We start from the raw sequence: 26,563 nt of genomic DNA, 5'->3' as shown, positions 1-26,563 counted from the left end.
GTAAAGTAAAATAATCATAAAGTTGATGTGGGGATTGAATGAGATAATCTAGGTAAGGCAGTTAGCAAATGGAAAGCACTCAGTAAATACTATTATTATTTCACAAGCAAGACTGACAGATTAGGCGAGATAAAGGGGGCGTGGGTTGGAGAGAGGGAGAGAGAGAGGGAGAGAGATTTCAATTTCAACTCGACTACCTAAACCACCCATCTAGGGCCCCTCCATCTCCTCTTTCTGGTTTCTTCTGAGGAAGACATGCCTCTCAGGCACAATGACCATCTTCAAGAACACAGGTTCACTCTTTCAGTCCCAAACAACAATTATATTATAATACAGTACAATAATTGTTACACTCAGCATGGTAACAGAAGAGTCCGCTCTTTATGTTCTTTTCTACCTGCCCAATAGTTTCAATGTTTTTCTTGGTATGATGTAAGCATGCTCATTCTCCCTATCTACAACTATTCCACTCCACTGTCCTTACCTCAAGATGAAAGATCACAGGCATCTCTTTGTCTTCCTCCTGAAGCACCTGTAATAACCACAAAATTGTTCAAACAGATCACATATGTGACCTTGATAAAACCCTTTTTCCTCTCTGGGCCTCTGTTCCCTTATTTGTAGGTAAGTGGGTCTGACCAGATGATCTCTAAGGTCCCTTCTCACTCTACCATTCTCCACTACCAAAATAGGGAGACATTAAACCAGAAAAGTTAGTCTGGAGCCTTACTGTGGAGAGCTTTGAATGCTGGATTATGGGTCCACTTAATCTCATAGACAGGGAAATTATGTGACTGGAATTTATTAACAATGATGTTTAGGAATAGGGAGTCCAGGGGAGAATTAACGAAGCTTGAACAGGAGAAATGGGTGTATCGTGGGAAGGCAGAAACTTTCCAGCTTGGTAAACAATTGGATATAGGGAGCAAGGGAGGACGTGTCAAAGGAGCTGGTGATTGGGATGTTACTAACAGAATTAGGAGGCTGGTTTTGCAGGTTACGTAAAGGAGAGGAGGCTGGTTTTGCAGGTTACATAAAGAATTCTGTTTAGACATACTCTACAACTCAGCAATTCCACTACTAGGCATAAACTCCAAAGAAACTCTGGGACCTATATAAAAAGATACATGTGGAAGAATATTCATTGAAACATTGTTTGCATAACAATAACCTGGAAATAATTCAAATGCCCATGAACAGGAAAGTAGATAAATGAATTTTGGTATAGTCACACCCTGGAATATTATACAATAGCCAAAACAGATGGACTGCAATGACACACTGTAACATGGATGGATAACAGCAATATAAGTTAAAAAGTAAGTCCCTTACATACAACATGGTATCCTATTTACACAGTTATAAACAATGAACATAAAGAATATTGTATTATATTATATGTATAATATATATGATTATAATACATATATAATCCTTTGAAGGAATACATATTGACACAATATACAAATAAATCAAAAAATGATGAACGTAGGATTCAGGACAATGCTTACTTTGGATGTGGAGAGGCATTTTGATGCAATAAGGGAGCCACATAGATATAGATTATTTTCAAGGAACTAATTTTCATGTTAGATTTTCAGGTGTTTATTACATTATTTAAAATAAACTAATCAAATAAACAAATACATAAGTAATCAGAAGGAAAAATGTATTAAACATAAATTATTGCTGTAAAAATAGGTCTCAAAGAATATTACAGGGGTTTAAAAAAATATAACAGAAGATAAAAGCACATTGGTAGAGAAAGAAATAAAAGAGAAAATAAAAACATCTCAGAAATGAATGCTACATTAGAAACAACCAAAAATAGGGGGAAAATGTGATAAAAGTATGTTAAGACATGAGGGACAGGCTAGAGTGAAAGACATTAAAAGAGTAAAAATATAAAAATTTTATAGATAAGGTGTAAAAAGGAGAATCAACTTCTTGAAAAATAGAGATGTGATAGAAATACTATTTAAAGAAATAATGAAAGAAATGTTTCCTGAAATAAAGACTTTAATCTGCAGATCAAAAAGTTACACCATGTATTTGGAAAAAATGATATAGAAAGGTGAACCCAAGATACATTCTGCAGAAGCCATTCATCTTCAAAGATAAAGAACTAATCATATGAGAATCCAAGCAGAAAAGGCAGGTTACTTACAAGGAGGAAAGACTTAGGTTGACTTCAGACATCTCCTCAGTGATACTCAAATGCTTTGAAGATAATGGTCCAGGTCTACACAGTTTTGAGAGCATGAAAGCATAACCCCAAACTCTATATTCAAGTGTGGCAAGCAAAGGTTGCTGGTTATTTCTCCATATTCATTTTCTTCCTTCTTAACACTGAGAACACAGATTTTGAGCTAGACAATTGCCATCAGCTAAAAGACTATATATCCCATAGTCATGTAATTAAGTTTTATCTAGTAAAATACACGCAGAAATGTTGTGTGCCACTTCAGAGAAATCTCCTTAAAGGTGGGGGCCTATCCTTCTTGACTCCTTCCTTCATTCTGCTGCCTGAAATCTGAATATGATGGCTGGCACTCAAGCATTCTTAGACCATGAGGACAAGGACTATTCTCTAAGAAATGGTAGAGCAGTAAGCTGGAAAGACTACGGGTTCCTGACGAGTTTATGGTGCTCTGGACTTCTATTATGTGAGAAAGCAATAAACTTCCAACTTGTTAAAACTCTTATGTGTATGTTTGTTGGAGGACAAACATATTTTTAGTCAGCCATACTTAGAATGATTACAACAGGCAGATGCTCCTCAGATATAAAGAAAAAGGACAGGATGTATCAAGCTTGGAAATAAAATTAGGTGATGAAACTCAGCCAACAAAAATCAAATCAAAATAATATAGGAATAGGGAATATGGAAGCCATTGTAAAAGGATTAATAAATAAATTTTAATTCATTTAAATATAAAACTGAGATTAAATAACTGGGAATTATGGTCACAGAACAGAATGTAAGTAATAACACAAAAATCAAGAGTATGATGGAAGAGTAAATGTGCTAATTTTCTCATCTTGCATAACATGGGATCCATAGATATAGTCTAGAAGAGAATTTTTAAAAAACTTTTACATAATGATTCCAACCTCTTATTGTTTTTCATAACTTCAAAAAAATTTAGGAACTAATAACTTTCATAGTGAAGAAACATTTGTCTAAAATTCAGCAATTCTTACAGTTTCACTTCAATTTCCTTTAACTTCGTTAAATAAAAGTAAAAAGTTATTTTTTGTTTTAAAATAATGTGTAGTGTATGATTCACATTTTTGTTCACCAATTAGTTTCATTTTCACCCTACCTATATTTACCTATCTACCTACTTACTGTCTGTCTGTATCTTAGATGTATATTGAATATCTTAAAATGTCACTTGTTGTAAGTCTAGATGGGGGAATTTCTTTTTTTATTTCTGTATTTTAATAAGGATTATGCATTAATTTGATAAATTATCAACTCTAAAAACCAAGTTTTTTTTTTTTAAATAAAGGAATTCTCCCACTTTCTTCTGGAAAAATCTTGTAACTACGCACAAATGAAAATGAATACTTACCCCTAATAGAACTTATATTTCAAGCTTTTAATTTTATTATAATTATAATATAAACAGAGGTAGTAATGTACAGCAGTGACTTTGGCATAAAAAATCTATATCCACACCTCTAGTCATATAACTTCCTGAAGGCAATACCTTACAATTGTACTCTAATTTTTGTCAAAGGGAAATTTTAACTTCACAAGAAAATGTATTTTAAAATAAAGTAGGTAGAGAACGTTTTATCCTCATTTTATAGATGGGCAACAGCATCCAAGGCAACAAACCTAAATAGTGGCAAAGCTGGGATTGGAACTAAAGTGCTCTAATTTCCAGACCAGATGTTCCCAGAAAAAGACAGTTACTGTTATTTTCCCCTTGTTGAATACAACTGGCTTTCATGGCAATAAGATAACCAACACATACTCAACAGAGCCATTAGTTCAAAGAATTTTCGACTTGCAAGGGACCTTAGAGGTCTTACGTGGGCATTCAACAGAGGGCCTTGGCAATCCTCCTTTCTACACCCAAGCTAGAGCACAGCTGATGTGCCTCTGGGGTCCCATTTCAGAGATCACCATTTTGGTTTTTTTTAATCTTATCTGATTTACATACTAATGTTTCACATAAGATTCCATTTGAAAAAGAGGCTGGTTTCTACAAATAGGTTTTAAACCACTGATAGCCTAATCTTACAGAAATAGAGAAGTGATTTAATATAATCATTGCAAAGTGAGGAAGTTTCAAGAAGTACCAACCAATTCACAGGAGAATAAGCAATCTTGGACCAAGCTTATTTTGAGACTGCCTGACATCATTCCATTTAGAAGCAGCTGCTTTTCTGAATTCACACTTCTCCTTTTTTCTAAGCCACTAGTTAACTAACTCAAGTGTACAGACTGTACAAATCTTACGTGGTCAAGAAATTATAGATTTGATGCATGAACAAGAACTGGAGAAAAATTTCAAATGTCTTGCCTTGTAATGTTCCATGGTCTAACTTTGAAAATTGTCTAACCAGAAGCAGCTGTCTGCTGTTAAAAATGTGGATCCATTTTAAAGGCAGCAGGAATGTTCTTTATTAGATATAAATATCACTATGCTTCTGAGGTTGATGAAGTCAATTAAATGGAGGATGTAGGTAATTTAATAATTTACATTTATCAAGTGCTTTACAGATTATAATCAGTAAAATAGCATTCGGTACACTAGGAAGAGCACAGGCTTTAGAATGAGACATACCTAGCCTCACTGTTTAGTAGACGGGAAACCCCAGTCTAGACTATTTACCCAACTGATGTTTGATTTTATCATCTGTGAAATGGAACTAATATGAGGATTAAGTGTAATGACACATAATGAGTACCTAAGTATTCCTCAAGTAACTTTAATTTCCTTTCCTCCTTTTTCCTGGAATGTTGAATATAAGCGACATTTTTATTAATTGGACCCTATTTTAAATATACAGGAGTATAAGCTGTAATATACGGTAAATTATTTTTTAATGCAGAATAATTTTGCAATCTGAATCATAACCAGTAGGCAGTATATTGCAATGAAAAGAGTACTGGGTCAATAATCAGAAGACTTTCATTCTTATCTCCATTCTGCCACTTTTAGGTTGAACCCATATGAAATGACCATTTTTACTGGTCACAAATGGTTGAATAAATTTGTGGTGCTGGATAAACAATAATCTCTCTAAGATTATTTCTTCATTAGATGAAGTTTAGATAACTACATTCATTCATTGATTAAATATTTATCATTTGCCTATTATCTGGCAGACATTGTTTTAGCTTTAGCTTATGACGATATAGTGAGGAATATAACAATGTCCCTTTCCTTTTGGTACTCTATTCAATAAGGGAGACATAATAAACAAGAAAATAAGCTTACAAATCATAAACTTTTCAGGTAGTGATAAAATATTCAGTAACTTGTGGATTGCTAAGGTTTGATTCAACTTGAAAATTGTAAAATACCAGGTCATTTTTGTAATAAATTATACTCTTTTCTTACTGAATTAGTTTAATAGAAGATGTATCTGCAGATACATTTGTGCTTCTTAAAAATAGAAACAAGTACCAAAATTGTAGGAAATCTGAAAGGGAATCTTTAGAAAACCTCAAATAAAAGGATTTAGGAGATTATATTAGGAAATAGGTTTGGCTGCATGTAACAGTAAGAAATGCCAAATAATAGTGGCTTAAAGAATAAGGGTTTTTTTTCATGAATCAGGAAGTCCAAATCTAGTTGCTCCAAAGCTAGCATGGTACCACAGTGCTTATCGGGTGGCTGCTCTTAGCCATCTTTACCATAGACTTTCTTCCTCACCCTTGTTGCTTCATGGTTGCAAGATGGCAGATGGAAATTCCTCTGCAACACTATACCAATGTGACAGGCAGAAAGAACATAAGGGTCAAAGGGTAAAGCTTAACTGCCAGCTTAGTTTGCCTCCTTATAAAGAGTTTTCCCAGAAGCCTCACCTAGCAACTCCCACTTACAGCTCATTAGCAGGAACTGGACTACACTTAAATTTTCAGTTGAGCACTTGGCTACCCTAAACAAAATCAGAATTATGTTAATGAGGAGTGTTCAGATGAATACTGGCTAGAGAACTGGCAACATCTACCAGAGGGATGTACCAAACTTCACTAAGAAATATGATTCTGAACATCTGTGAAACAAACATATACCAAGAAAAATCATTACTAAAAGGAAACTTTGACATGTGTCTTCTTATATATCAAATACTGTTTGACATGCAAATAATTTCCAGTTGCCTTCTCCAAGTTCTACCTCCCATAGGTCTGTAAGTAAAAGTAAGTTTTACTTTTTATTATTTACTAAAGTAATGTCTATCTGTAATATTTACCCAAGGGCTTGGTTTGAATAAAGAACTCCATTTATCTTAAATGATTTTCTGTTTTCTTCCTTCCACATAAAATTTAAGAAGATATAAACAAATCCAAGTGATGAACTACTAAATAGCTAAGGGGTTTGAAAAAAAGATCAAGAAAACAAAATCCAAGAGGGTGACAGACATACAAGGATGCAGAGGTCCCTAGGATTATGGGAGGGTTCCACAAGTTGGGTGTCCCTTACCATCTGAATTCTAGCAATCTAAATATGTGTATAAAATCTGGTAAAAATGTTTACCAAAGTTCACTACCCAAATAAAAAATCGGCTAAAATGAACCCATGGGTGTATATCAACTAAAACGTTGTAGGTGAATGCTGAGTGGCTCCTTCAGGCATCCCTCACCGTGCTGTTCAGAGAAGCTCTGGATCAGAAAGTGAGAAGTACAGGTACAGCAAAGACAATGGGATGTCACATTTGAGATTAGTGTACAGAGAGACTGTGACTTCTGTCCTGCTTGCTCACTCTAGCTCTCTCTTGTTTGCTTGCTCTGAGGGAAGCCTGCTGCCATGTTGTGAGCTGCCTGTAGAGAGGTTCATGGGGCAAGGAACTGAGGGAGGTCTCTGACCAACATGAAGTGAGGAACTGAAATCCTCAGGCCAACAACCCACAAGGAACTGAATTCTGCCAACAACCCATGAGTGAGCGTGTTATCAGATGCGTCAGCAGCCCCGCTGGCACCTTGACTGGGGCCTTGTAAGAGACCTTGAGACTGAGGTGCTCTGCTAACTTGCACCCAGATTCCTGATCTACAGAAACTGTAAGATAGTAAGTGTTTGCTGTTTTAAGCCTCAAATTTTGGGGTAATTTGTTACCTAGCTAAGGATAATTAGTACAGGAATGCAACAATCTTTACCAGTTTTTAATATTTTGGCACATAAAAGAACATGTCTTGGTCATATGGTATTCTCTTTTATATATATGGAACATCATACTCCTTGGTATTATCAATAAATAAAAAACTTACTGGGGGGACTTACCTGGTAGTGTAGTGGTTAAGAATTCGCCTGCCAATGCAGCAGACACGGGTTCAATCTCTGGTCCGGGAAGATCCCACATGCCGCGGAGCAACTAAGCCTGTGAGCCACAACTACTGAAGCCCACGCACCCTAGAGCCCGAGCACTGCAGCTACTGAGCCCACGTGCTGCAAGTACTGAAGCCTGTGCCCCTAGAGCCTGTGCTTGGCAACAAGAGAAGCCACGGCAATAAGAAACCCGCGCACCGCAACAAAGAGCAGCCCCCGCTCACCGCGACTAGAGAAAGCCCGCGCGCAGCAACGAAGACCCAACGCATGGGCTTCCCTGACGGCGCAGTGGTTAAGAATCCACCCGCCAATGCAAGGAATACGGGTTTAAGCCCTGGTCCGGGAAGATCCCACATGCCGTGGAGCAACTAAGCCCGTGCACCACAACTACTGATCCTGTGCCCTAGAGCCTGTGAGCCATAACTACTGAGCCCACAAGCCACAACTACTGAAGCCCACGTGCCTAGAGCCCATGCTCCACAACAAAAGAAGCCACCGCATTGAGAAGCCCGCGCACCGCAACGAAGACCCAACACAGCCAAAAAATAAATAAATAAAATAAATTAAAAGAAAACACACCAAAGACCCAATGCAGCCAAAAATAAATAAATAAATGAATAATAAATTTATTTTAAAAAAAACTTACTGTGCAATACAAAGTATGATAAATTAGGGCTCAAGCTAGCCAGAGAGCAAATGTAAATCCCCAACTCAGAATCTGTGTTTACTAAATACCAACAGAACTGAATCGATAGACCGGAGTAGATGACTGAACCTTGAAGATAGAAAGAGTTCCCACTTGATCCAATAGGCCAGTGGTTCTCAACCCTTAGCAGGAGTCAGAATCACCTGCGGGGCTTGTTAAGCCACAGATTGTGGGGCCCACCTTCAGAGTTTCTGATTCAGTATGCCTGAGGTTGGAACAAAGAATTTGCATTTTTAAGAAGTTCCCAGGTGATGTTGTTGCTGCTGTTTCAGGGGCCACACTCTGAAAACTACTGCAATAGGCAAGAGTTTCTGTTGTTTCCTGTTGGGAGGCAGTGACATGTGAATAGCCCTCCCAGACAACTCATAATGCATGAGAGAAAGAGCAAGGCTGAAGGGCATCAACTTGGAGCAACTGTGAGGCTCTTGCTGAGATAATAAGGTGCTGGTATTGGGGAGCAAGGAGCTTCACAGTCAAGGGAAATTAGAAAGGAAATATTGAAAGTGCTTGCTGACTTCAGTTCTCCTCCAAATACTGCAGTTTAAACAGTCACTGTAGCTACAGAGGGAGAAAATCATATTGCTGTCATTACTAAAGGAAGTCACACAACCAGGTTCACCTGGCTTCCCATGAGAGACATGAAGTACCATTCAGCATGGCTCCTACGAATCAGGTGCTCTGAACTCTACTTACTGCTATAATTAACTCTGCCCATTCTATTTACCTGATAGAACTGTCTTTGGGCTTCCAGATGGCCCTAGCTTCCTCTAAGATCATCAGCTGGAGACCCTGAAAGCCATTCAAACCCTTCAGATTTGTGCCTGATCTGATTTACTCAGTTTCAGAACACAGGGTGCAATTTTCCCTGTTGGCATCCGTTGTCTCTATTTCCAAGTTGAATAGGATTCAAACAGCCAAAAGAACACATGGTTGTATTTATTCATGGGCTGTTTTTGAAATGCATTTATTTCATTGATATTCTAGAGACAGTGGCGTAGCTAGAGTGTTTTCCAAAACACACAGCCCACGGGGGTGCCAGTTTCCAGGTCTGTGGCATCTGTTAGCGGATGTCATAAGCAGTGGTGGTGGGGTGGCAAAGAGGGCCTTCTTTGCATCTGTACCTTGGCATGTGCCCCTAAACACTTAGTTACCTTGCATTTTTCTTATAATTCTTTGCAAAGGGTTCAAGAGTTATAGAGTGATGAGAATAATGTCTAAGTGACAATTTCAGATGCTGTCTTATTTTTGCTCTTTGGGAAATTGTCTACCTTCCAGCAATTTCTAATACCAATGTCTCCAAAACTGGCAGCATCAAACAGTGTCCAATGATATCCATATCCATGGTTGATTTACAAGGAAAGGAAAAAGCAAAGCATCTTGAGGGTTGAGAGGGTGGAAATTTATCCCCAAGGAGCTTCCAGTCTAGCAAGTACAGAGATATTTGTGAACAACTGAACAAGCCAGCTGGTATAAATAAAATATCAGGGCCAAAATAAAGCATCTCAAATGGAAAAATCACACATTTTAAATATTTTTAAAATGCAATGAACATAATTAATTTCCAGTATTATCAGTAGGCATTTCCAAACAGAAATGAGTAGAGGCCCCTAGACCTGAAAGGTGAGCAAAAACTGAAGGAATTCTTTTCTGCCTCCCCTTTCCATGATTTGTTTATTAAACTTATTTCTTGAGTAAACTTCTTAACAAGCAAGTGCCCTGGATTCCCTCAGTCTCTTCTCTGCCCCACCTCCTTGGCACAGGGCTTGGCGCTAAACTTACATGCACATGTACTATGAGCAAAACATCCACATAGATACATACAGCAATTACAATTGTCTTTGTTTTGTTTTGTTTTGATTTCACCTCTTTTAATAAAACCTCTATTTAAAGGTGCTAACTTTTAAGTTGAACTAAAGAAAATACTTTTTTTTTTAATTGCAGTGATATCTCTTAGACCAAGATAACAGGGAATACTTACTGGTGGAATCACAATACAGTAAAACAGGGTTCCCATCTCACTATGCAGATAGGCTAATATTAATATGTCTCCATTCTAATGGCAAGTTTCAGAGTGAACCTTCTCTGTATTCAGTTTCTCTGAGGCCAACCTTCCCTGTAAGGTTTAAAGGTTACAAAACGACAAGCCCCTTTCAAAAGCATGGCTTTCTCTGGTCTTTTAAATTCTTAAACTGTCCAATTTCTCACATTCGTCAGACATTCACCTCATGGCAACCCAAACCCACAAGTACACTTACTCCTATCGGGTTGCTGACATCGCTTGGAAGGTCTTTTCAGTTAACCTTTTTCCTGACCACCCCACAATTTCCTCTGGTTTGTTATTTGACAGACCATCCAAATACCTTTTTTTTAAAAAATAAATTTATTTATTTATTTTTAGCTGTGTTGGGTCTTCGTATCTGTGTGAGGGCTTTCTCTAGTTGTGGTGAGCGGGGGCCACTCTTCATTGCGGTGTGCGGGCCTCTCACTATCGCGGCCTCTCTTGTTGCGGAGCACAGGCTCCAGACGCGCAGGCTCAGTAGTTGTGGCTCACAGGCCCAGTTGCTCCGCGGCATGTGGGATCTTCCCAGACCGGGGCTTGAACCCATGTCCCCTGCATTGGCAGGCAGATCCTCAACCACTGCGCCACCAGGGAAGCCCCAAATACTTTTACCTAAGTCATTTGCTTCCTTCCTACTGAAAGCTTTTTACTGCTGCCACCAGCCCCTTTCTTCCTGAGCAAAGATCATGTTTTCTTCAGTCCAGGCTCTGTGGCACACAGTCTCATTTCATAAATTTGAGTAAAATTCCACTTTTTGAACTGCTTGTTGGGGGACAGGGGCAGGTATTAATTATAAACTCAGTCATAGAGGTGTAACAATTAATTGTGAGCGCCTAGAGTAACTACATTTAAAACTCATAAAACATTTCAAGGGAAAGGCCTTCTAGGTCCTTCCTATAATTAATTAACAGGTAAACAGCATTCATTTTAATTAGCATATCAATTTTTTCTGCATGAAAAGAGTTCATTCTCTAACATGTTTTCATTTTTTCCCTCTGAAAACTTTTCTTTCTAGTTAGTTGTTTAATAAATCTTATTCTCATAGATAGCACAAAGGCCGAGTCAAAAGAGCAAGAACTCTAAATTAGTGGTACTAAATCTCAGGGCTGGAGGCATCCTTTGACTTACTGGAGGCAGAGGTTGGTGTGTACATATTTTAGCTCTCCTGAGAAGTACCAAAAGCTTCCCCCATCTCCTTCTCCTAAAGCAAACCTTAAGTAATCCTTTTACACTTTACCACTCCCTTCTCTGGGCCCTGGAGTCTAAGACATTACTTAATATTTGCCTGTTTCTCCCCTGGAAAATCCCCAATTTAACGCAGGCTACTTCATGCCTAAAATACACTGGTTTCTCTACTCGACCTTGCTGAAGAGTTTCCCAGTGTAAAAACAGCACCAAGAAGTGTTTTTAGATTGCCAGATAAGTGGGACCTGGAAACATTACAATTGGTTCCCACGCTAATGCTCCTAGTGACCAGGTATGAATTTGGAAGATGGCTGGATAGTCTGAGCTATAACCAGTGTTGACAAACTAGAGCTCTATGGTCTAAACATCCAAGCTAATCACTACACACATACTCTGAACTTGAAAATAATAAAACTATAAATTAATAAAGCCACTTTTGAGCTCAGTGACAATAGAGTTGGAATGTGGGCTACATATCAAGAGACATGGATATAACCCTGTCCTCAGCACTAATTATAAGCTATATTACAGATCAATTCAGTGAAATGGTTTTATAGGCTAGTGGAACCTTCTGCTCAAAATCAGGTGGGAGTAGCGCAGATTAATCCCATCTGTTTTTCTATCAGTAAGGTTCTACTCTTTAATTTCTAAACTTTTTGATTTTGATGAATACTCTATTGAAATGCAAATATCTTTTGAAGGGGTCATACCAATCTTTTATCAGAGGACTTATTATAAACAGTTAATATTTTAGCAGAGCTTGGGACAAGTGCAACACAGGCCAGGGAGAGAAGAAAAAGCTGAGGCTAATGAAGGAGGAAGGAGGGCACCAAAACAAATTTTATTACCCTCCAAAACCGCTCTTTGGGGACTACCTTAGTTCTCCCCTGCTGACTATCTCTTCACTGAGGCTGGTGGTCTCCCTGAACACAAGGTCAGGCTTCACAACTGGATGATGAACAATGGCAACCTTGATACTTGCTAGCTTTCAATCTAAGTCATGTCCATCTTCCTTCTGTTGGTAAATGAATCCATTTTTCCTTAACTTTCTAAAACTAATCAGCTGTCAAACTGAGACTCTTATCTACACAGAAAGTGCAACACATGACCCTTGTTTGATTTTCTCTTTTCATAAGAATCAATAATATCAAACTATCCCTGCAATGCCAGAAGGCTGAAGATTTGTATTTTGAAAATAACAAACAATAAGGGAGGACCCATCTAAAATTTTCTTGTTGGCAGTCCAAAATATCTAGCCCTGCCACCAATGGAATTAACAGACAAAATGAACCCAAATAACTGAACTGCTGGTAGAGGGGAAGGAGATTATAAATGTGCTTCGTGACCAGTTTCAGAAACAAGGACTGTAGCAACCTCCCCTATTTTCTTCCTAACAAATTATATTAATAGATAATAACTGGTACCCCTTCTTCCTTACTATTTCATATAGGTATGTTGGTGGTGGTTAATAACTTAGTTCTTAGGTGACAGATTGTTCCTAAACTAGAAGAATAAACATTACCCAGAGAGAGGTCCAAGGAAGGGGATTTAAACATTTCCCCTTTGGAGAGATACTAAGCATGTTTTCATTTGCAAAAAGGATCATAGCATTTTGTTAGGTGAAAATATGTCCAGATTGTTACTGTTGCTTAGAAATTAAAGCACAGGAAGAAGGGTATGTATAGATGTTGAATGGTCAAAGGGTGAACTCTCACAGCTTTGGTGAGTCACTTTCAGCATCTATTCCAAATGCCTTATAGGAACCTTCCTCTACTGAAGAAGCTGGAGAATTAAAAAGCACAGTTCTGATTTCCTGACTCCTGAGTTAAGACAGTTGATTGAATATACACATCTAACTTTGCTTCCTCTTAAAACCCTACAAAATGTACAATAAAGAGATTTATTTTTTTTAAAAAAGACATGAACCCTCTGGAGCTGGGAAAACAAGAGGCAAGAACAGTAATATTTTGGAAGCTGGATTGTGGCAGTGAGGAAGCAGAGAAACAAACCAATTTATACTGTAGGATTCTCAAAAGGTTCAAGAACTCACGGTACTGGGTAATACAGGAGCTGGGGTGAACAGGCATCATGCTGAAATAAGGAGGATTGGGTAAAAATGTCTGAGTAGCAGTTAGATCCTTAGAAACCCTTCCCTGTACCACAGTGCTGGGTAAGTGCCCTCCTTTATCCTAGCAGATCCCGGGGGGTTATTACCTTTGGAGGTAAAAGAGAGTGTTAGGACTGGGGAATGCTAGGCTCCTCTGAGGGCTGGATCCTGTACCCACAAATGGTCCACCCAGAGGTCCCAAATGTAAACCTCTAGCTTGGTAAGTCCTACCCATTTGCTCAGACCTTCCAGTGTTTTCATTCCTCACTTGGTTTTAGTTTTTTCTTTTAAATAGGAATTTTGGGGGGGAGGTATAATTTATACATAGTATTGAAATGGACAGATCTTAAATGTACTTGAGCAGTTTTGGCAAATGCACACATCTGTGTAACTCACACCCCTAACACAATATGTAACATTTCCAACTCCCCAGAAAATGAGTCCGTCACTTTAAATCATGAACAGACAACTAAGGATTACCAGACATCTGAGGAAAAATCCCAAAATGGAAGATAAAGACCAAAGCAAACAAATAGAGAAAAAGGAACTTAGAGGAAAAAGCCCTTTTAGGAAAAAAAAAAACAACTATATTAATATCCTTAGGGAGATGAGAAGAGTCTGCACACTGAATGCTATGAAAAAAATTCAGAGAACAAAAATAGAGCTCTTAGAAATTGAAAGCATGATAACAGTAATAAAAAAAAAAACAACTCAGAAAAACTCAGTAGAAATTTTGGAAGATAAAGTTGGGAAAATTTCCCAGAAAATAGAGCAAAAAGACCAAAAGAAGGAAAATCAGAGAGAAATGATTAAAAAAGTGGAACCCAGTCAGGATATCCAACATCTAAATAACCGGGGAAGAAAGTTGCTATGAATAATTCAAGAGAATACCTAGGGTTTTCAGACTGAACGGGCCTACTGGATGCCCAAGAGAATGGATGGAAATTAGACTCACGCAGAGGCATGTCATTATGAAATTTCACTGGAAACAAAGAAAAAATACTAGTTAAAAAGTTGGCCTCATAGCAGGAATCAGAAGAGCTTCAGATTTTTCAACAGCAGCATGTAAAACTAGAAGTCAATGGAGCAAAGCCTTCAAAACTGAAGAAAAAAAGATTCCTAATCTAGAATTCTATATCCAGTCAGTTTATCAATCAAGTAGAAAGATAGAATAAAAACATTTTCAGACATCCAAGATCTCAAAAAAATTTACCCTCCACATACCCTTTTGCAGAAAACTGCTGGAAAATATGCTCCATTAAATGAAGGGAATAAAGTAAGAAAGAATACATGGACCACATGAAAAAGGAGATTCACAGGGGGGAGGCAAAGGGAATCTGTCAGATGATGGAGACGATGGACCCCACATGCCTGCACTACACAAAGCACAGAAGATCTTGTTAGAAAATCTGTGGCCAAGGACTGTGGAGAGCCCAGATGCATAGCTGTCCTTGCCTCCAGAGTAACTACACAGGCATAGTGAAGCCCATGTGCGGACAGTAAAGATGAAGAGACAGTAATGAAGGATGTTTCTAACACAATGGTACACTGAAGCCTGGGGTCTCTCTATGTCTTGGTAAAACTCTCCTGACCCCCATAGACTATAATGCAGAAAATAATAAAAATCTGCCCAGAGAAATTCTGCATATTAATTTAAACTTTCAGGGACTTCCTGGTGGCGCAGTAGTTAAGAATCCGCCTGCCAATGCAGGGGACACGGGTTCGATCCCTGGTCCGGGAAGATCCCACATGCCGTGGAGCAGCTAAGGCCATGTGCCACAACTACTGAAGCCCACGCACCTAGAGCCTGTGCTCTGCAACAGAGAAGCCACTGCAATGAGAAGCCCGTGCACCGCAACGAAGAGTAGCCCCCTCTCACCACAACTAGAGAAAGCACGTGCACAGCAACGAAGACCCAACACAGCCACAAATAAATAAATAAATACATAAATAAATGTTCATATGTTGGGTGTGGGTGTATATATATATCTATGTGCTTGTATACACATAGACTATCTCTGGATGGGTTGTGAAGGAAATTTACTTTCCACTATCTACATTTTTGCTCCTTTTTAATTTATCTTTTTACCCTGTGCATGTATTGACTATTCATAAAGTGAACTAATGAATAAAACAAAATTTTCTTTTAAAAATTACAAACAACATGTCCATTGACTGAGTAATTCTACACTTAGGAATTTATTCTGTGAATACACCTGTCCACATGTGAAGTTACATAAATACAAGGCCGTTTACTGCAGCATTGTTTGTGATAGTAAAGGACTGGATATTGCCTACATGTCCATTGAGAGGGGAATGGTAAGATAAATTACATACACCTGTGTTGTAGAATGTTTTGCATTCATGAAAAAAGAATGTAAAAGCTCATTATGTGTTGATATAGAATAATATCCAGGATATTCTATTAAATGAAAAGGCAAGGTATAGAAGAAAGTGTATAATTTGTTATAAAAATACAGCAGAAAAATGTCTCTGACCCGCACAACTTAAGTCAGATCACCCTGTTATATGTTATCATTATATTCTGTGCTTTGCCTTTGTGATACTTTTTTTTTTGAGCCTTTATTTTATTTTTTTAATGTAAATTTGGTTATTTATCTATGTTTGACTGCGTTGGGTCTTTGTTGCTGTATGCGGGCTTTCTCTAGCTGCGGCGCGTGGGCCTCTCATTGCGGTGGCTTCTCTTGTTGCGGAGCACGGGCTCTAGGGCGCAGGCTCAGTAGTTGTGGTGCACGGGCTTAGTTGCTCCGCGGCATGTGGGATCTTCCTGGACCAGGGATCAAACCAGTGTCCCCTGCACTGGCAGGCGGATTCTTAACCACTGCACCACCAAGGATGTTCACCTTTGTGATAATTATGACAATAGTAATTAATGATTATTTGTGCTAACAAAAAAATCTCACACTCCTACTCCTTGCAGCTGGTTCTGGGTGTGAAATTGATTGCATCAGTTCAGTGCATTAAACAATATTTGGAAAACAGAAAGGGCAGGCACCACCTTCTCATGTTCTGAGCTGTTGCTGCTGACAGTCATGGTCAATCCTAGTGTCCAGAGATTAGCTTCACAGATGTGAAGAGGCAATTGCAGTGGCAGCTTTCTGATCCCTGGGATCACAGTCTCGGTGGTGTGTTCTGTTCTTAAACTCAACACTTCCAGAGGGAGCTCCTGAATCCCCACCTTCCTACTGTGGTATTCCTCTGGCAGGACAGTTCAGTGGTGATGTTCTGGGGGGGTCACTGGAAAGGACCTAGCTTACTCCACTCTTATCAGCCTCCCCAACAATTCTGTAGGCACCCGATTCCCTGTATTAAATGCTCTTGTGGCAGTGGTTTGTTTCCTGCAGCTAAACTTTACTGATATAATTGATAATATGGACTTTTAACGTAGAGAAACTGCAAATCTTATTTTAGAATCATAAAAGTAATTTTACTTTATTTGATCTATCCTATATACTGTGTGCTACCAAAGTAAGTGTTAAAGGGTTTAAAAACTGAGGATCATCTATGAGCTTCTCTTCCACGTGTGCTAACAACTACTGGCACGTCAAAACATACACAGCAAGCCAGGGGCAGCATGTTTAACTTTGTTTTTAAAGTTTATCCAGAACATAGAATGAGTGAATGAATAGGTATTGGGGATTATTTTCAATAACTAATATTGTTTTTTAACTAATGAAAGTGAACGTGCCTGGCAGGTGGGTAGTGGCTTATTCTCTCTAAGAAATGCCTGGTGACATCAATTACAAGGTCTGACAGAAACAACTGGGAGAGTCCACGTTTCACTCTCCTCAACTCAGCAACCTGAAATGATTCTCAACAGGCTGGGAAAGCCATTAAAACATCTCCTGGCACATAACAATAACAGGATCATTACCTTTCAATCATGGTGATACTGTGGGAGATGACAATTCTGGCTTTTGTCTCTTTTTACGTTGTTTGCAATGTGAATTTGACAGTGAATGAGTAAAAGGGAACGCCACACGAGCAATTATAAATTATAGCCTTTGAGTACCACCGAGCACACACTTGATATAATATGTTTGTTTCTGAGGCAGCATTTTATATTTATTTAATCCAGTGACATTTTTGTGTGTGCTTTTAGAAAAGAAACATTTGGAGGTGGTGGTGGGTAAGAGGGCAAATGACTGAGAAGTCACAGCTCTCTGCAAACACAGACACACAAATTTAAAATTACGTGGCAGACAACAAACAGCAACAAACATCTAATTCTGAGTTTTCAGAGATTTACTCAATATGAATGGGGTTGCCACTGAAGGCAGAATAAGGCAGAATTGCTTTGACTCTCAGGTCTATTAAAAACTGGTTGGAGCCTTCCAGTTCTTGACCATATGTGAATTATCCACTTGGTAGATTATTGTTTCCTTGAAATTTAGCCAGCATAGCCCCAAGTGACCTATTCTGCCTAAGTTATATTTAGGAAACACTAACTTATTTAAACATAGACTATGCAAAACCTTTACAGGGTGAATATACCCAAGATAATATATATATATATATATATATATATATATATATATATATCTGTGTGTGTAACATTTTTTAAACAAAAGGAAATATTTTTTGGATCATCAAAAGTTTTGGAATTAAAAATTTTTTGAGCTGCCAGGGCCCTTAAAGACTTCTTGTCCAAAAATTTCATTTCATAGCTGAGGAAACAGGCGTACTGACATGCCCAGAATAACAGTTAATTGTGGAATTAAAATGTTTACATCATATCTTCCCTTCCATTAGGCTGCACATAAGTCTTTGGAAATATTTTTAGAATTCTCTGCAATATGGGGGAAATGATCCACACAGAAGCTTCCTAAGAACAGAGCTGGACTCCAGGGGTGATGGGTTAATGGAGTGTGTGGCTGGGGGAAAGGGCCTGCCAGGTGTTCCTTCACTCAGCTCTGTTGCCAGTACAACAACAAGTCTTCATAATCTGTCCTCACTCTCTTATTCTACAGATCGCTCAGATTGCTTATTACTTTTGTGCTATATCTTTCCTGCAAGTAAATCTTGTATAGCTCCCCTCAGTTGCCTTTTGTGAACTATGGAATCTTAGGGAGAAGCTGGACCTACAAGGAGTCTAGAGAGACAATGGCAGGCTAGCAGAGAGAATGCACTGCAGCTCCAGAAGGGGAGAGTAGAGTAAGGTTTGCAGTGTATATTTAATGCTGCTGAGCAGTTGGGTGCCAGGGATTGTGAGAATTTATACCACTAAAGCTGCTCAACACTGGTGGGGCTCTCCTAGGAGTGAGCAGATGGAGAGAGAGGAATAACTGTCTATGCAGCTGGTGAATGAATTCCAGAAGCTCACCTCAGTACCGCTGGCTGCCTTTCAGACTAAAGACCCACAACTGGGGACTTCAATGTATTTGCAGATGTACTTAGATTTTAAAAGGAAGTCTGCAGCACCTCACATCCAGTAGGATGGCTACTATCCAAAAAAAGAAAAACAGAAAAAGAGAAAGGAAGGAAGAAAGAGAGAGAGAAAGAAAATAACAAGTATGTTGGCGAGGATGTGGAGAACCTATAACCCTTGTGCACAGCTGTGGTAGTATAAAATGACACATCCACACTGAAAACAGTGTGGTAGTTCCCCCAAAATTTTAAAATAAAATTACCATATGACCCAGCAATTCCATTTCTGGGTATATACCCAAAAGAAGTGAAAGCAAGGACTTGAACCTATGTTCATAGCAACATTATTCACAATAGCTAAAATGTGGAAACAATCCAAGTGTCCATAGACAGATGAATTGACAAACAGATGTGGTATATACATACAATGGAATATCATCCAGCCTTAAAAAGGAATTAAATTCTGACCCATGCTATAACATGGATGAACCTTGAGGACATTAGGATAAGTAAAATGCACCAGTCATAAAAGGACAAATACTGTGTGATTCCACTTATACGAGGTACCTAGAATACTCAAGTCTTTAGAGACAGAAAGTAGAATGGTGATGGTCCAAAGGGCTAGGGTAAAGGGGAAATAGGGAGTTAGTGTTTAATAGGTACAGAGATTCAGTTTTACAATATGAAAACAGTTCTGAAGATGGTTGCACAAAAATGTGAATGTACTTAATGCCACTGAACTGTTAAGATGGTAAGTTTTTGGTTCTATGTATTTTACAACAGTTTTTTTAAAAAGGAAGTCTGCAATATTCCTGCATTGTGAAAATTGAATTTGTAAATAATTTTTTTTAATTAGAAATGAAAATTGCAGCTTATCTGTCATTCATTCTCTTCTTTATTCCTCCCTTCTTTCCCTTCTTTTTGATGTCTCCTTCCTTCCTTCCTGCAAACATCTGTAGGCTACTTAACATGTGCTAAACATTGTTTGAGGCCCTGGGGGGCTCAGACAAAAGATACCATGCCCTGATCACAGTGCAGCAATGGGGAAGTGCCCCAGGTAAACAGACATTATCATGTGACCAAGGCTCGGATAGAGACATGCTCAGATTGCCATGGGAGCTCAGAGAAGGGACACCTAACACATCCTTGGAGATGAAGAGAAAACTTGCTAGAATTTGGAATTCCTAAGTAGCATCTTGAAGGGTAAATAGAAGTAGCCAGCTAAAGAAAGAAAAATCTGATCTATCATGACAATATTAGTGATAGCATATGCTACAGTGAAAAAGCTACAATTCATGTATTATTTATCCAATTGGTGTTTATTAAATACTAGGTGCCAGGCACAGTTCTGTGTGCTGGAAATATTGAGGTGAACAAGATTAAAGTCCCTTTGTCACGAAGATTAGGGGAGATAGTCAATGAATATATAGACAAGTAAATACACAGTATATCAGAGTATGGTAAATGTTCTGGAGAACAATAGGGCAGGGGGAAAAGAAAGGGAGGTTTGGGATGACGGAAAGAATGTCACTAATTTTTATATGGTGGCTGGAGAAGCTGTCACTAATAGATTGGCATTTGAGCAGAGGACTAAAAGCAAGGGAGGGAAGAGCCCTGTGGGAAGATGTGGAGGCCAAGGGAATAGCAAGTGCTAAGTTCTTGAGGTGAGAACAGGCCACATGTGTTAGGAGGACAGTGTGGCTGAAGTAGGAGGAGGGAGGGGAAGAGTACTGGGAGAGGAAAGGATGGGGGTTGGGAGGAGGACAGTGTTTCCATTATATAGGGCATTTGAGGCCATGATAAGGATGTTGGCATGTACAGTATGTAAGATGGAATCCATTAGAGGGCTCTGAATAGAGGAATGACATGACCTTACTCAGGTCTTAAAGGGATCATTTTGTCTGCTCTGTTGAGAAGACTGGAAGAGGCAAGGGTGGAAATGGTGTCACCAATTAGAAGACTATGGCAATAATCCAGGAGAAATTGATTGGCTTGGACTGGATAGCAGCAGGTGAAAGTGTCATATTCTAGGTATATTTTCTAGATATATATATGTTGAAATGGCCATATTCTAGATATATTCTATTTTAGATAGATTGGATATCAGGTGTGAAAGAAAGCAAAATAGTCATGAGTGACTCCCAAGTTGTTGGCCTGAATAACTAGAAGCATAGAGTCGCTATTTACTAAGGTTGGAAAACTGCTGGAGGAGCAGGTTTGGGGTGGGAGTAGGTGAGGAACCAGACATTTGGTTTTGGACACATCAAGTTCAAGTTTCTTGTAAGACATACATGGAAATATCAACTAGCTGTTACATATAAAGATCCAGAGTTCAGGGGAGAAATACAGCTAAAGATGTAAACTGGAAGTTCTTGGCTTGTATAGGTTCAAAGCCATGATGCTGGATGACATTCCCCAGGGAGTTAGTGTAGGTGTAGAAGATGTCTAATAACCGAGCCATGGGGTACTTAGGGGTATTCCAATAGTCAAAGATCAGGGAAATGAGGCAGAGCCAGCAGAGAAGACTGAAAAGAAACAGGCACAGAGATAAAAGGAGAACTGAGATACTCTTCGAAGTCTAGTGAAAAGATTTGTTTTGAGGAGGAGGGAGTGAATAATTGTGCCATGCTGATGACAGGTCAAGATTGATGAGGGCTGAGATTGGACAATTGGACTTAGCAGCATGGAGGTCAGCAGTGACCTTTTTAAGAGCTGCTTTGGTGTAGTGGTGGGGGTGAGTGCTTGGTTGGAGTGCAGCTGAGAGAAAACAGCTTTTAACTACTTGAATTTTCTATGCCTTGATTTCTTTATCTATAAAAAGGGTATGTTAGTACTTTCCATATGGAGTTGTAAAAATTAAAGGAAATAACATATCTGAAGTACGTAGTAAAGGTCTAGCATATATAAGTACTTAATAAGTACAGTTGCCCCTTGGTTCCAGGACCCTCTTCAGCTTCCAAACTCCATGAATGTTGAAGTCCCTTATGTAAAATGGTGTAGTATTCACATATAATCTAGGCATATCCTCCCATATACTTTAAGTAATCTCTAGATTACTTATAATACCTAATACAATATAAATGCTATGTAAATGGTTGCCAGCATGCAGCAAATTCAAGTTTTGCTTTTTGGAACTTTCTGGAATTAAAAAAAGTTTTTTTTGACCTATGGTTGGTTGAATCTGCAGATGCAGAACACGCAGATATGGAGGGGTGGCTATATTAGCTATTTTTATTATTTGTATTATTATTTATTTTATTTAATTTTTAAAAGATTTTTTGATGTGGACTATTTTTTTTAAGAATTTATTGAATTTGTTACAATATTGCTTCTGTTTTCTGTTTTGGTTTTTTGGCCACGAGGCATGTGGAATCTTAGTTCCCTGACCAGGGATCGAACCCGCACCCCTGCATTGGAAGGCGAACTCTTAACCACTGGACCACCAGGGAAGTCCCTATATTATTATTTTTAGATTTCAGCTATTCCGGGGAGAAAATAGACATTCACTTATCATCATGTTAAGTTAATCACCTTTTTAAAAAAACTTAGATAAGAATTGACATAGTTAACTGGCCATTTTTCTCTTTTTTATATTTCTTTTCTTTAAATACAGAGATAAAATGAGGGTATATAGGCAAATTCAAGAAAAGGGTGGGGGAGGAGAGGAATTGCAGAAAGATACAAATAAAGGAGAGAGAAACACCTGAATGTTATTGGTGGGTATTTTTGTTTTAGTTTGTTTTTTAAGATGAGAGAAATAACTATGGATGGCCGAGTAAATGATCCAGTCGAGAGGGAAAAATTAATGATACAAGAAGGGGAGGGGATGTCTTTCAGAGGAAAAGAGGAATGGGATCTGGCACCCAAGTACAGAACTTGGCCTTAGGAATGTAGCCAATTGATCCATAACCAAAGGAGAGGCAGGGTCTACAGGTATAGATGAAGGTGACTGAACAGATGTAGACACTATATGGAATTTTTCTTCTTATGGCTTCTTTCTGCTTTTCTAGTAAGACATGAAGCAAGATCCTCATCTGAGAGTGAGGAGGGGCAAAGGTATTGGAGGTTTGAGAAGAAATGTGAAACGTAAGATAGTCATCTAAAAGATGAAGAAAATGAATATAATAAGGAAGGGTTAAGAGGGGCTAACTGGAAGTACTGAGGGCCTAATTAAGGTTGATGGTGAAAAATTTAAAGTGAAACCAGTCAGCACATTTCCCTGTTGTGTTTATGGGTGGATGGTGGTTCAGAGAAGGTGGGAAGTTGACATTATCAGGATTAGGGTTTTGTCAGGTGAATCCAATGGAAGGAGAGAGGAGTAAGAGACTAGATGGATATGCAAAGGGTGATTGTAGGGCGGAACTAGGTAACAAGGGTGGGAGAGCAGGGAAGTGAGGCCATGAGGAGGTGAGGGATCAGGAAATGGTGGTAGAATCCTGACAGAGTACTAGAGCGAGGGCATGGGGAAGTTGGCAGGTGGGCTCAGAGAGTAGGTTTCTTGAAATAGAGATGATAGAGGGGTTGTGGTTATTGGTAGCGACAAGACATGCTCGTGGAGGGGATGACTCAGGAAGTGTGGAGGACTAGACCATTGGAGGAAAAGAGAAGCAGAGATAAAAGGTTTGGAGAGGATCATCTGCATGTCTTTGAAATTACCCAGAATTAAGACAGGATTATCTTTGGAGAAAGTGTCAGTGAGACAGGAGCTAAACTTTTTTTTTTTAACATCTTTATTGGAGTATAATTGCTTTACAATGGTGTGTTAGTTACTGCTGTATAACAAAGTGAATCAGTTATACATATACATACATCCCCATATCTCCTCCCTCTTGCGTCTCCCTCACACCCTCCCTATCCCACCCCTCTAGGTGGTCACAAAGCACCGAGCTGATCTCCCTGTGCTATGTGGCTGCTTCCCACTAGTTAGTTATTTTACATTTGGTAGTGTATATATGTCCATGCCACTCTCTCACTTCAACCCAGCTTACCCTTCCCACTCCCGTGTCCTCAAGTCCATTCTCTACGTCTGCAACTTTATTCCTGTACTGCCCCTAGGTTCTTCAGAACCAATTTTTTTTTTTTTTTTTAGATTCTATATATATGTGTTAGCATACGATATTTGTTTTTCTCTTTCTGACTTACTTCACTCTGTATGACAGACTCGAGGTCCATCCACCTCACTACAAATAATTCAATTTCGTTTCTCTTTATGGCTGAGTAATATTCCATTGTATCTATGTGCCATGTCTTCTTTATCCATTCATCTGTTGATGGACACTTAGGTTGCTTCCATGTCCTGGCTATTGTAAATAGTGCTGCAATGAACATTGTGGTACATGACTCTTTTTGAATTATAGTTTTCTCAGGGTATATGCCCAGTAGGGGGATTGCCGGGTCGTATGGTAGTTCTATTTTTAGTTTTTTAAGGAATCTCCATACTGTTCTGACAGGAGCTAAACTTTTTGAAGAATTAGGGTGAGCGACCTATAAAGAGGTTCAAACTTTGGGAGGGGGAGAGTTTAGGGAGAGGGAGGAACAATGGTCTTAAATCAGCAATAAAGAGCTTGAAGATTGCTGATCCTACCTCTAGGCCCAGCAGAACACTGGGACGTGGCAAAAAAAAAAGCAGCCGTCACTAGAGAGAACTATAAAGGAAGCGGTGCTTCTGGGAACAAACTAGTTTTCATTCAGGCCAAGAAGGTGAAGGGAATATAAAGAATTTTGCTGATGATGGACCAGGAGTTCCAGGGGACACAATGAAAGTTTTCTTGTGTTGTAGAGGGGGAGCAGACAGGATCATATTTTAAAATATAGAGTAGTATGGGCATGCAAGCTGGAAGATACAGCTCTGTCCTGTGGCGATCTGGATAAAGATGAGATTTGTGCTGATGGCCTTCCAGGTAGACTGTGGTAGTGAGGCTCTGACTCTGGTGTGGGAAGAGGAGATTATGGTCTTGACAGGAGCACAAAGGCTCTGAGCTCTGTTGTGGATGGTGAGGAAGAGGATGGGGGAGGTGTAGTGCTACCAGAAGCATGGGGCTATTACAGGATCCCAGACAAGGGATGATCATGGCTTGGGTTGTGGTAGTTAAGAAGTAGCTAAAAAGAAACGTATTTTTGAGACAGAGTTCAGAGGAATAGCTAATGGATTGGATTGATGGGGTAGGGGTGGGGGAGGAAACTGAGAGAAAGAGAAACAAGGATGGTTCCTATGTTTTGATCTGAAAGAGGTGGTATCATCTACTAAAATGTGGAAGACTTGGAAGGAGGAATGACATTAGGTGAATAAAGAAATCACTTTTCGATATGTTAAGTTTGAGTTGCCTATTTGACATTTAGATAGAAATGGTGAGGAAGCTATTGCATATATGTCTGAAGATGTGGGCAGTGGAGCTTGGTGACCTTGAACAAATTTAATTTCTCTAAGCCTGTTTCTCAACTGGAAAATAGAAGTATCTATTATTATTATCTATGTGATGTGAGGGTTAAATATGGTAATACCAAAAAGTGCTTAGGCTCGAGTTCAGCATTTGCAGCAATGCTCAGGAAATGTTTAATTATCCCCATTGAAAGAAAATGGAGGTCCTTTGAACTTAAAGTACGTTTTCCAAAGCTGCTGAGTAGTGAGCCTTAGAGCTGGGACTTGAATACAAGTCCACGCTCTTCCTATTCCACCAGTGACTCAATTAGATGTAATACTCATTGTCAAGCCTCTGCAGCCAGGGGTTAGAAGATTTCAGCATAGTATTGAGGCAGGAGATAGATGGGCCCCGGGCTGAACAGTTTCTCCCCTGTGGACAGAAACTCCAAAATAGCAGAAATGCCATAAAAGCAGGATGATGGAGGAGGCTGGGCCCTGCCCAGATAAGAGATAAAAGACCACATATTCCTCATTCTCAAAGTCAAGGAGACCTTCCCAACTACACATGTGCAGAAAGGCTCCTTGGAGGTCAAAAAGGGAGGGGGCACCACCTCATAGTAAGTGATGTCAACTACCTATAGGCCTCTTCACTAGAATCCATCTTGGCTAAGAGATGCGCATGCACGCAGGGGAGGACCCTGAGATAAACCAAATACAGACTCAGAACCAGGCAAAGCAACATGATTGGTCAAAGGAAACCTGGAAGAAATGCCCCTAAAAGTGATTCAAACTACCACAAGGGTGCAAATCTCTCTCTGAGCCTGCCGTGTGTCTATCCACAGGTACTCCTTTCCTCCTAATAAGCACTTTACTTGCTTCACTACTTTCCATCTCTATGTGGAAATTCATTTTTACACAGCTAACAGGCCAGGGCCTTGTCACTGGCCTCTGGTCCCTGGTGGTCTGGTGGCTAGGATTCAGTGCTCTTACTGCCACGGCCTGACCACAATCTCTGGCAGGGAACCGAAATCTTGCTTCAAGCCGCTGCAGGCGGAGGCCACCCAAGATCAGTATCAAATCCAATAAAGGGATATACCCCATTCTTACACTGCTTTCATATAAGGTGTCCCACTTTTTTCTCCATAGAGTTATGATATAGGGAGGGGAAAGCATAGACTGTGGAATCAGACAGACCTGGTTCAATCTCACATTATAAAATCAACTATACTCCAATAATTTTTTAAAAAAT

General features: G+C 39.2%; 1 protein-coding gene across 5 annotated transcripts in view; it reads right to left on the bottom strand.

Moving 5' to 3' along the window:
• Positions 1 to 26,563, bottom strand: part of LOC111174784 (uncharacterized) — a 333,695-nt gene that overhangs the window by 243,205 nt on the left and 63,927 nt on the right. For 4 of the 5 annotated variants that reach the window (XR_016395296.1, XM_089922354.1, XM_089922355.1 and 1 more), the window contains one exon: positions 485 to 532. The exons of the other annotated variant lie outside the window; for it this stretch is intronic. Coding sequence is in view for 3 of the 4 variants with exons in the window: in XM_089922356.1 (XP_089778482.1) it covers positions 486 to 532 (47 nt within the window). In the remaining variant the exon portion in view is untranslated. The remainder of the gene's footprint in view (positions 1 to 484; positions 533 to 26,563) is intronic. 5 annotated transcript variants of the gene reach the window in all.

Source organism: Delphinapterus leucas, chromosome 13 (assembly GCF_059928025.1).
Source record: "Delphinapterus leucas isolate spDelLeu-1000000601 "Yukka" chromosome 13, BTC_Dleu_Yukka2, whole genome shotgun sequence".
Classification (NCBI taxonomy): Eukaryota; Metazoa; Chordata; class Mammalia; order Artiodactyla; family Monodontidae; genus Delphinapterus; species Delphinapterus leucas.
This window is presented reverse-complemented; position numbering and strand designations above follow the sequence as displayed.